Raw genomic sequence first — 12,457 nt, forward strand, 5'->3', positions numbered from 1 at the left:
ATCTCTTTATTTTCCTCCAACATTTGGATGAAGCATGAATATGTAACACACTTGTTTGTCTTTTATCTTAGCTTTAATAATACCAGTATATTCTGTCACGCTTGTACTGATTTCAGACACTGAGGTTACAGAAATGTTTGCCTGGTGAAATCTCACGGGAAGGGAATTGACTGTCACTTAAAAACAAGTTGTTCTATGAGTCTGATTTCCTTTGGGTTTGTGATCTTTGTCTTATTCTTCCTTCACCCTGTAAATGCAGCTGCCCACCCTTGACTCCCTGACCCCTGCTGGTGGGTAGGAGACAAACAGCAAGGGCACGTGCAGGCTGGCTGTTGCACTGCTTGCAGAGTACAAACAGTGGTCGAGTTCTCTTTTCCTTTTCCCTGCAGGTGGAACAGCAATTCTTTACCAAGCTGTCAAGGGTTAGTTTCCAAAACTGAATTAGCTTTATCACATAGGGGCTAGAATTGGCAAATGGACTTATAAGCTGCTGGTGCAGTCTGACTGCAAACACAATTGCATAAGCCTGTTTCCCCAGCAAACCAGGTTAGTGATAAACAAGTCCCCAAATGAGCTTCAAAGTGCCCCAAAGTCGGAGATTCTTTGTCCCATTTCTGCATTTTGGATCAAATTTTACCAGAGACCATCTGAAAGAGAAAACTTCTCAGAGTAACTGAAGAGGCTGGAGGTTGCTCTGTAAATTTGAAAACAACAGCTCACTTACATTGGGATTTCAAAATTTACAGCTATGGTATGCTGGTGGATGAAACACTTTCCTTCAAGGAGTTTTATATATTTATGGCATAAATAAATAGATTATTTTTCTCAACAAGACCTTCAGAGATACTGAAGTACTTAAACTGAAAAAGTGGTCTCTGAATGTATTATTCATTAAAACTGAATATTTCAATGGTGAAAGTCTAATCTCTAATGGGATTTATGGAGACACTGGTTTAGGTTCAAGAGCAATTTGTGGACAGCCACCCTTTGTCACATCAACCTTCCTTGAAGTGTCCTGAAATAGCTCTTGATATGTCTGTTTTCTGGCCTCTGTTGAGGTGGTGGCTGCCTCTGTCGATGCACTAAGATTATGCACACTTTAACTTTAGAAAGTCAATGTTTTCTGCCATAGACTGGTGCAGGCAGTGCAACTCCTGGTAAGAGGGCCAGAGGCCACTCCCACAACATCCTTAAGAAAAAAAAAAAAAAAAAAAAGCCCTAAGACTTCATTAAAAGAAAGATGCCCTGGCTTAAAAGAAGAACCAATTCAATAATTTGGCAAGAGCTGTTCAGTAGAAATCCTCACAGCAGGTCCGCTCCCAGCAGTGCTTCAAGTTAATAAGAAACTCGCTGCTACTCCTGCTGCATTTACAGGTAACTGGTTCATAATCCGAAGTCTTGCTAACGCTGGGTATCACTTAATTGCTATGATTCGTGTATTTGCATCCACACGGAGAGGGACTTTGCAGAACATGTCACAGTGGTGACAGTGAATCTACAGGACTGAACTGAAACCTGTGAGAAGTGCTGTAGTGCTTGTGGAAATAAGATGGATATATACACCTATCCATCTGTGGCCTCTGCTGCCCAATACTGTCTAATTCTACATGTTAAAAAAAAAAGTCCATGATCACCTACCTGCTTCCCAAACCATGGAGACAAAAGCATCTCTGTCTCTCTCTTTCTCTCTTACTCACAGTGCAGATAAAAAAAAAAATAGCATCTGGCCAGAGGACAAATTAAATTATTTGGTAATGCAATCTTTTATTTATTTATTTATTAGTTTCCTAATGCAAATATAGGGCCAAATGAAGAGCTGGTCTAAAATGGTTGAGATGCTAACACAAAGGAATTAGTGCTGTCTGGGTCATTTTTGAATTTTATCCAGAGTCTGGTTTCATGATAAAACTGAAAGAAGACTTTATGTGTGTTAGGACTGGTGTAGAATAAAACCATATTTCAGTTCAGGCTGCTCACCAGAAGGTGACATTTATATAACAATCTTTCAGTAGGTGTGTTATGTTTTACTAGAAGCCAGTTCAAATAAAACTCATGTAATTTAAAATGGCCTATTCCACAACATTTTCAAGGTTGAAAAGAGCCAACTAATAAAGACATATTAACTTACAGAATCACTTAAGGGGCTAATAACCCTTCCTTTAAGTGTATAGGTCTGGATTTAATATACTTTAAATCTACTTTTTGTTCTTTTAAGCAGGAAAGATCTGATATTCAGAAAGGTTGAGCACTCTGAATTTCAGCTGAGATCGATGGCATGCATTCAACACCTTGGAAAACCAATTCCTAAATCAATGTCAATTAACTGTGGTGTGAAGCTAGTTGAGGTGAGGAGACTAGAAAACTCAGGGAATTCTTAACCAGACATATGGAAACTTTTAACTCTGATTATGGGTGACAGCCACATTGGTATCACTTCTGGGAGGCTGGCTGAAAATATTTTAAGTGGTGTGTGCCTCTGCTTCTCACCAACTCCCACCCCCCAAGCTGGAAATTTGTAACAGAGAGCCATAATTTGACAGCTTGTAATGGTAATTCATAAATTCAAGCCACTTAATACCAAAAGTAAACAGTACTGGTGGAATTTCCACTTGATAGGTGTCCACTGAATGGAAAAAATGCTTAGTGGTTGGCACTGGGTCATGTTCCTGCACAGAAAACACTTAAGAATAAGGGGTGGATGGGCTAGAGATCCATAAGTCCTCTCTCTCAGAACTGCTTCTTTGAAGATGGGGTTGATATGTTTGTGAAACAAGGAGGCTTTATTTGTTCAGTGCTAAATGTGGTGCAATAAATTCTGCTTGCTTCAGCCTTTATCAGCCTGCTCCTTTCCTTCTGACTGCACACATGTTGTCAGGCATGTACAGGTACCCCCATGGGCACAGTGGTGAGCACACTGACCAAACTTGTGAACCTAACCAGCCTTTCTGTGTCTCCAGAGCTGTATGAAGCTCCAGGGGCAGTTGCGGGCTGTTGCACTATTAATTGTATTTCTTATAGCTGCCTTTGTCTGTGTAACGTTTGGTTTAATCCAATGTTGCCTTACTCCTCTATACTTTTATTGTGTTAGAAATATTGCCAAAATGATCTGTTGAGATTAAATAATTGTGAGAGAGGGTGGAGAGTTTTGTCTATATTGCACTATCTCTATAAATATATATATGTATATATATATATATATAAAAAGGGGGAGGGGGCAGGGGGGGAGAGAGAGAGAGAGAGAAGGAGAGAGAGAGAGAGAGAGAGGGATTAATCTAGCGAAGTATTTTCCGTCTTCAGGCCTGCTGTAGCATGGTGCCGTGTTTAGCTCCTAAAGCAGTGGCACCAAGCTACCAGCAGCGTGCAATCACCTGCCCAGGGAAGGCTGGAACTACCCTGGGGCATGGAAGCAGCCTTGTGTTGGGCACAGTGTTCCTGACCAGAGCTGTGGGGATGAAGGCCAGAGAGGTCTGCAGGACTGGCGAGAATGGAGGAGTTACACATGGGCATGGGCACCTGTTTTACAGGAACATCACTGCTCCATCAGCTTGTGCATTGCTGTGAACTTTTTTTTTTTTTTTTTTTGCCAACTTAAGTGATATTTTTTTCTTGACTGCTCTGCATAGCTTTTTTAACCCTACCTAAAGCTGCATCATATGGAAGTTGAAATCAGAAAGGTTTATCTTCACTGTAAAGGGTTTATAAGTATAACTGCATAAAGGGACAGCTCTGCTGGCAAATTCCTCCAAGTTTAGATGCAGCTTGTGCTAAACTGAATGTATTTTTGCCAGTGTAGCTTTGGCTAAAAGAAGTTGCACAGGCAGAGTCTTGCTTACACTGACACAGCTGGGTCTGGGCTTCTGATACGGAAATGTAGTTTAAGGAAGCAAATCTGCACACTTGGTCACTGTGGCAGTGCTGGCTAGGACTGATCTCAGGGCAGAACTGCCCACTGTTTCAAAATGCTGGTATTGTATCTGTAACTGTTGTGTAATGGTACTACTGGACTTTTCCTTGCCGGCTTGTGTAGTTTTACAGCTTCTAGGAGGCAGGGAAGTGCATTTAAATTCAGAAGAGGGAAAGTCACACAAAAGTCTGTGGTTTCAACCCACTGGTGTGAAAAGCATTCTTCTGTTTTCATGTTGGAAATGATGTGTGGCAGGCTGTCAGTATGAAGCAAGGCTTTTGCACCTTAAAGGTGGACTGCCTCTCTTCCTTCCTTTCTTTTGAGCATTGGAGCAAATCCGAAGGCAGCAGCCCCCACATATGGTAGTGATGGTCGGAGGCCTGCTGTGTGTTTACGGGCTGTAAGCTGCCTGTGCATAGGCGACGTCCACTGGAATGCCTTTTGGTCCAGCTGTACAAGGACTCGCCACCTACAGCCTCTCTGGACACACCTCAACAGGACCGCAGCCCAGTGCTCCTCTGGGACCTCAACAGCAGAGTCATGCCAGTTCTGTTTGTTCTGATGTCTTTAATGAAACTGGTACCCAACAAAGCAACTGCTGGGTTGAACTCTCAAAACCCAATGTTGAAATTAGCATTGTAAGATTGACCTGGTCTGCTTAGACATCCTGGAGACCCTAGATCTGATTTTACCATGTCAGCGGTAATTATGTGGCAGAGAAAAGCATATGCTGATGTTTCAGGGACAAGCAACTTGCCTGGAATATGAACCACACAAAGAATAATGGTCTTATCTCATTTTAAAGGTCTGCTCCCCTCTCACTTCATGGGGATTTTTGTTTCTGACTTTGATGAGAAGTATGTCATCCTTATTTAATGGGGATTTCTGAATTTGTGAAATGCATACAGGAAGTGTTCCTACAGACAGTAAGGGTTCTTATAACCACAGTTAGCGGGGTAGAGGAAGAAGAAGGAAGTTTTCTAACACAAATGCAGGAATATTACTCAACAAAGGAGTTTCCCCACCCACTTTGAAAGCATCAGAGTCTCTTCAGACTCTTCAGTCACTTTGGGTTCAACCATGTGTGCTTCTGCTCCCTGCTGATGGAAAAGGGAGATACTCAAGTGAGATACACCCTGTAGTACTTGCTGTTCTTGCTGTACTAACTTTTGTTACTACAGAACTTTCTGGCCTCAGACATGAGCAAGACCCAGCTGTTCCACAATTGCTCTGAAGACAGAATAAAAAGGTAATTCTTCTCTGAAGAGTTTGCAACTCAGGATGTATCTTTCAAATGTATATCGGGGCATGAGTTTTTGAAATACAAGTATGTGGAGGGATATCTGACATCTGCATGCTGTACAGTGCCCCCAGAGCTGGCTGCTGCCAGCCTAAGATCAAAGTGTTCACAATGTTTTTGGGATGACTTGAGTTTGAAATGCCTTTTGGTAGTCTGGACTTTGGGATGCTTGGCCATGCCCTAGCTGTTCCATTAGGGTGCTTCAAGCAGAGCCTGGTCTGGAGCATCTTCTGTGCCAGAGATAAACTGAGTGGGATGAAACTCCTCGGTATGGAAAAGAAATAAGATAAAGCATGACAAGGTTACAAAACAAGGCTGGCACAGAGAAAGTGGGCAGAGATCCCCTGTCTGCTGACATTGTCAGAGGTAGTCCTGAGGAAAGTAGAAAACAGAAAAAAGAAGTGCTTGTGATCCTTAACTGAAAAGAGGTCAAGTCCTTGATTCTCAGGCAAAATTCTCCTGAAAGCAGCTCAGATTGGGCCTGCAAAACCATAGGATGGGTCTCCTTCTCCCTTTTTTGGGACTCTCTGACTAGTCCCATTGTCCCATTCTGGACCATCTCAGAATTTACTGAACAGCACCACTTCTGGGCAGCTACCCTGTGATGGGTGCTAACTCTTGGCAGAGACTGCTGGATGCTGGGTGCATCTGTCCTCTGTCCTCAAGCATCCACGGTGCCTATGCTCAGCAGTGGGATACTGGGCTGAGAGGACGTCTGGTTTGAAGCCAAGAGGGCTCTCCTGTCAATGTTATAAAACAAAAGGGAAGCTTCCCTAGGTGAGGGAAAGTGAGTGCCGTGATCCAGCAAAGAGATGGGAATTCACCATCTGACTGCTTGTGCTGACATCACTTTGTGGATAACTAGTTATCTGTGTTTTCTGAGGGCGTGCTACTATACTGCTGGGCAGTACTACAGGAGTTAGGAAAATAAATAAATATTCCACACACGGACTCTGTCCAGTTCTTATTAATGAGTTTGATAATGGCATGATGCAAAGGCTGTTTGTTTCAGGCTGTTTTTTAAAAAAACATCTCTCATCCCTCTCCTGTGGATTTAATGATCTAGTCCTGTAGACCTTGGCAGGTAACTAAGAGTGTTGTTACCTAATCCTAAAGAGAGCAGTAGATCTGTATTCCAGATGGAGCAACCCAAATTCACCTCCAGAGTAAATACTTAAAGTTAATAGACCAAAGTTATGCATGTCCACAAGGTATACGTGTCTACCACTTTGTTCAGCTCAGGCTGGGCAAGCTGTGCTATCAACCAAGCACTTCCCAGGCTCACTTCAGGATTTTGTTCTTTGTATTTTGGTGCCAAATTAAAATCAGTTGCTGAGTGCTGGGGGTGTAGGTTTGGAGTTTCCCACAGCACTTTGCTTTCACCTGGTGACTTTTGGTGGCGAGAATGGAACAGGCAACACCTCCTCTCCTGCTGCGGCTGCTGCCTTTGGGACCTGCAGGCAGGAGAGGGACTGCAGAGCTCATTTTCCTGCTCTTGTTTGGGAAAACACTATTTATTATGGGTGCCACAGCTGTGCCACAAAGAAGGGGATCAGGACCTGAGAAACAATGAATTTGACAACTCCCTGGGTGCCTGGTATAACCTTGTCCCCTGGTAATCAGCAAGTCTTCTCCCAGGTGGTGCCCAACCCTGGCTTTTGGGTAGACACGTCAGTCTGGGTGTAGATGCAGCTAGAGAGTAGTTGGGGAGGGCAAGACAAAAAGGACAGGACTTTTCTCAGGCACTTCATACCACAGGACCTCTCTGGAAGCACAATACTGAATGTGCAAAAGCACCTAGCGCTGACCCTACAGAGGCAGTGGGAATGTTATGACTGTTTTCAATAGGTTCAGCATTATGCCAGCGTTGTCCACATACAGAAATCCTTCCCACAAGGTCTGAACAAGGAACACCCCAGTGAGACAGTATTCATAAGGATATAACAAAAGGAAATATGGATGGCTTTGTGTGGATTTATGCATTTATACATGGTGGCTAATGAACAGTGATTAATTATGCAGTGTTTTTGTTCTTTCCCTTTTGCCCCTACATACAGAAAATATAAGAGCAAGTATGCTCGTGATTCAGGGAGAGTACTTCCAAAAGCAGAATATAGCTGAAATTAAGTAGACCAGATACATCAAAAATCAATGCATTTAATAAAATAAACCATCTTTTTTTTCCTCCCTAAAAGTCATGTTAAAAATATGTAAATTTACATTGGTTCAAAAAAGAGATAAAGCTCTTTGTTCTTGTGGTACATAATCACCTTTCAAAGCAATTAAGCCAATTAGACAAAGGTATTTGGAGGATTTGAATGAATGGGCCAGGCAAGCTTTTTTTCTTTTGCTTCTCTGTCAAATGAATCATAGATTGAGTCTTTGGTTACAGTTTTGGCTGGTGCTGGGATTTCTGAGATCCCAACATAATTTTTTTTTGCTATCCTTGAACTGGTAGTGATGGTATATGCATTACTTCTGTAGCATTTCATGGAGGACATGCAAAAAGTTTCTTTCATCCCTCTTCTGAAGTTCGCATTATACACTGAGTACAGGGTTGGCTTAGAAGCTGAAGAACTGAAAGAGATTAATGTGATAGCCATAAAAAACAAGGAACTCTTTCTGTAGTCTGTTTCCTGTGGGTGCCACAGCTGTACCACATAAAAAGGGAGCCAGGACAGGAGAAACACTAAATTTAACATTAAGAACATCTTGATGGTTTTCACTTTTGTCCTTGGGACAATATTCATTGTCCTCCTGACAGTCCTGCCATCGGTGCCTATTCTCCAAATGTACTTGATAACCTTTTGATAGAATAGGATAATGAGGATGGATGGGATTAAAAACACCACCAAGAGATGGATAATACTGTAGATGGCTCCTTCCCAAGAATGTGGGAGAAAGAAGTTGCAATGGCCATCCCCACTGGAGCCATAGAAAAAGAAAGCTGGTGATGCAAATGCAGCATCAAAGATCCAAGATGCTACAATCATTTTCTTGGCTTTCTCTCTTGACACTTTGAAGCTCAGGGGGTAGACAATAGTGTAGAATCGATCCACACATATGGAGAGGAGCACGTATATCTGGACTCCAGGGGTGAGATATTGTATGTACCTCACCAGCTTGCACATCACATTCCCCAGTGTCCACCTGCCTGAAGTAAACTGAAGTAGCACAAATGGCGCATTTCCAACACTGATGAGAAGGTCTGCACAAGCCATGGAGACAACAAAATAGTTGGTGGTTGATTGTGTCCTTCTGCTCCTATGGATCACTAGGCAAACAAGGGAGTTTCCGAAGACGGAAAACAACCACAATACTCCAAAAACCATACTGGCTGCTATGATTTCCCCTGGCCTCAGTTCATACTGCAAGATGGTGTGGTTCCTGCTTGGTCTGGGTTCCTTGGGTGACTCTGTCATCTCGTGGCTAGCAGGAGGGATGGAGGTCTCGGGGTAGCTGTTGTTCTGCAGCAGGAGCAATAAAGTAGGGAAAACAAAGGGAGCGTTGTTGTTATCCATACTGTGGTCAAACATCATAGTAATGTCCTTTGCTCAGGCTCTACATAAACAGAAAAGACAACAAGTTTTATTTAATAAATGTGTGTGAAATCAATGAAAGATAATTTTAAGCAATATACATTGATTTCAGAGAAATGGTCAGAAATATAAGATTTTCTGGTACAGCAGATGCCATTATTTTTCATACAGACTTTTATTAATGGTCCAGCTACAGTAGGATGAGCATTTCTGTACTCTGAAAGGTAAAGTCCACCTTGCAGATACAGACTGAGGTGCAGTTTCACCAAAGCTGGTGAAATTCACAACCTCAGTGAATGCAATATGCTCTATTGATTCCAGAAATGAGCTGTACTACCTGTCTGTGGAAGTTGTAAAAACAAGCAAGTAAACAAACAATCAAAAATCAAAAACCAAACCAGACTTTGTCTCTGTTTGCTTGACTTTACATATATCTTTAAAGCAGTCAGACAAAGAAGGTGTTTCTTACACTGAGAGGAAGAAAGAAGGGTAATATTTTTACAATAACTACATCTTCACTGATCATGATGCTAACAGACAAATCCTGCTCTCATCATTTGTTTTCTATCAGCATTGGTGTTAACATCCCTGTATTTAGATTGAAGTATATACACTGTCACTATATGACTATGACTGTAAAAGTGGCAAAGGATGATAAAAAATACTGGAGTTGGAAGGGACCCACAAGGATCACTGAGTCCAACTCCTGGGTCCCCAAAGGACCACCCAAAAAACAGACCCTATGTCTGACAGTGTTGTCCAATCGCTTCTTGAGCTCCAGCAAGCTCAGTGCCGTGACCACTGCCCTGAGGAGCCTGTCCCAGTGCCTGACCACCCTCTGGGTGCAGACCCTTTCCCTAACCCCCAGCCTGACCCTCCCCTGTCCCAGCTCCATGCCGTTCCCTTGGGTCCTGTCGCTGTCCCCAGAGAGCAGAGCTCAGTGCCTGCCCCTCGTGAGGGAGCTGCAGGCCGCTGTGAGGCCTCCCCTCAGTCTGCTTTGCTCTGGGCTGAACAAACCAAATGACTTCAGCTGCTCCTCAGAGGTCTTGACCTCTAGACCCTTCGCCATCTTTGTAGCACTAAGTATACTAAGTATTTCCCATCTTGTGTGCTGTTCATACTCTACCCAAAGGTAATTTGTCCTTCACTAGCAGAGATGCTTTTGAGCCCACTCAGTCTGAATGGATTTTTGTTGTTACTGTTTTCTTGAATTGGAGAAGCTGAATCTTCCTGGTTCTGGACTCAATTTTGGAAGATGAGAGATCTGGATTTAAAGGCAAAGGAAAGATCAGCACAGTGAAAGGACTTGTACCAAGCTGGATAGGGCCCACTCATAGTGAATCTTCCTCATCTGTTCCATGGTGAGGAAAATGTTGCTTTCTGGAATAGATCCAGAGAGGAATATTTCTATTTCCACAGGCCTGCAATGGGAGAAGAAGGAAGGATCCCTTCCTTCCTTTACTCTTCAGAAGTGCCACCGAGGATGGAGGGGTAGGAATGGTGGGGTTCAGGAGGTGCATCATGTGGATCTGCCTCGGGGGACACAGCCTGAGTGACAGGAAAGGGAAGGTGTGTGGAGAGCTTTGCTTCTGGCTGCTTATGCTGGGGGTGGATGGAGAGAGCTGAGTGAAATAGTCTGAGGATTACTGTGCTGTGCCTTGAGTGGGTGCTACTGGGGTGTTAAATCAGAGAAGGGCTGAGTAACGGACAGCCCAAAGGCCCATGGCTGGTGTTCTTGCTGTGTAAATGGGGCCCACTGCCAGCACCAGGATCAGGTGCTAAGATGGCATTTCAGCTGTGCTATGCACACCATGCTATTTTTATTAACAGCTGGACATTGTATACCTTAAAGAGTCTATTCTGAACTGTGTATACTGTCCCTGCATGTCACTGTCTTGCTAGTTACCTGTGCCCTTGATATCAGCATTTCCCTCTGTCACCATGAGAACGAGGTTTCTGAATTTAGGTGTCCCTTGTTGAAATGACCTGCTGACTTGCAATGGTGAGAAGGATACCAAATGACTTGAATACCCCTTCTTTTTATCCCCTTCCTCTTTAAATGTAGGTGGTTCAGTTTGTGATAACCTCCTTTCTCTTTTTCCTTTAAATGCCAGATCCTTGCAGTCTTCATTTTTATAACCTTTACAGAAATTGCCTTGCCTGGCAATTTTATTTTTTTTTTTTCATAGCCTTCATGGCTATGAGGCAGGTTAGTGATATTCAACAAGTCTGTGACCATGAGGCCAAAAAAAAAAAAAAAAAAAGAGATTAGACCTGTTTAAAGGTATTATTCTTCTGCGAGTGGCTAAACTGCTCACTGTTAGATTTATATTAGTTGAACTTGGGAGCCCCCACTGCTTACCTCTCCAAAGCAGCACAGAGCACTAATACAACATGGATTCTGATCGCTAACTGCAAAATCACTGTGAATGATCCACCTACCTTCTAGACAATGTTTTTCACTTGAATAGATGCTAGAGTGACCTCTTGATTTCTGAGGGAGTGCTGTAATGCAGCTGCTGGGCAGTGTGTGTGTGTGTGTTTGTGTTTTGCTGATGTTTTTTTCTCTGCCTGTCGTGGTTCCGCTCGAGTGGGCAGCCGAGCTCCACCACAGCCGCTCTCTCACTCCCCCTCCTCAAAGAGGAACAGGGAGAAAATACGATGAAAAGGGCTCAAAGGTTGAGATAAGGACAAGAAGATCACGCAGTAATTATTGCAACGGGCAAAACAGACTCGGCATAGGGAGATAGTAAGATTTATTGCTTATTACTAACAAGCTAGAGAAGTGAGAAACAAAGGAAAGAAACCAAAAGCACCTTTCCCCCCCATCCACCCTCTTCCACCTCTTCCCCCCTGAGTGGCCCAGGGGAACAGGGGAATGGGGGTTATGGTCAGTCTACAGCACTTCTTCTCCGCTGCTCCATCTCAGTCACTCTCGTCCCCTGTGCTGTGGAGTCCCACCCACGGGATACAGTCCTTGATGAACTGATCCAGCGTGGGCTTCCCACAGGCAGCAGTTCTTCCAGAACTGCTCCAGATATGGGTCTGTACCATGGGGTCCATCCCTTGGGAGAAAAACTGCTCCAACCTGGCTCCCCCAAGGGTAGCAGCTCCTGCCAGGTCACCTGCTCCTGCATGGTCTCCTCTCCACAGGCTAAAGGTCTGGCCTGAAATCTGCTCCAGCAGGGGTCTTCCACAGGCGGCAGCCTCCGTCGGTGCAGGTCCACCTGCTCCACCGTGGTCTCCTCCACGGGCTGCAGCATGGAACCCTGCTCCACCATGGTACTCCATGGGCTGCAGGGGGACATCCTGCTTCACCATGGTCCTCACCACAAGCCGCAGGGAACTTCTGCTCCGGCGCCTGGAGCACCTCTCCCCCTCCTTCTTCACTGACCTTGGCGCTTGCAAGGCTGTTCCTCACTCCTCTCACTCTCCCAGCTGCTGTGTCATGCAGCGTTTTTTTTCCCTGTCTTAAATATGCTCTCACAGAGGTGCAAAACAACATTGCTTATTGGCTCGGCTCTGGTCAGCAGTGGGGCCCTTACCAAACATGGGGCAGCTTCTAGATCCTTCTCACAGAAATCACCCCTATGGCCCCCTTTTACCAAAACCTTGCCACGTAAACCCACTACACTGCCTATACCTAGCTTTGCACCAATTGCTTTCTCCTTGTCTGCCTACTCAGAAAGGAGCCTGGAGGTACAAAGGCACTGG

The 12,457-nt window shown here is 44.1% G+C and overlaps 1 protein-coding gene across 1 annotated transcript; it reads right to left on the reverse strand.

Annotated features, from left to right (window-relative positions):
- Positions 1 to 7,495: 7,495 nt before the first annotated feature.
- GPR19 (G protein-coupled receptor 19) lies at positions 7,496 to 8,740 on the reverse strand (the record flags this gene model as incomplete). The annotated part of the gene is made up of 1 exon (XM_084302465.1): positions 7,496 to 8,740. One exon carries the CDS (start codon positions 8,738 to 8,740, stop codon positions 7,496 to 7,498), a length of 1,245 nt encoding a protein of 414 aa, XP_084158591.1.
- Between the last annotated feature and the right edge of the window lie 3,717 nt (positions 8,741 to 12,457).

This window comes from Netta rufina (assembly GCF_964035555.1).
Source record: "Netta rufina genome assembly, chromosome: 1".
NCBI classification, from domain to species: Eukaryota; Metazoa; Chordata; class Aves; order Anseriformes; family Anatidae; genus Netta; species Netta rufina.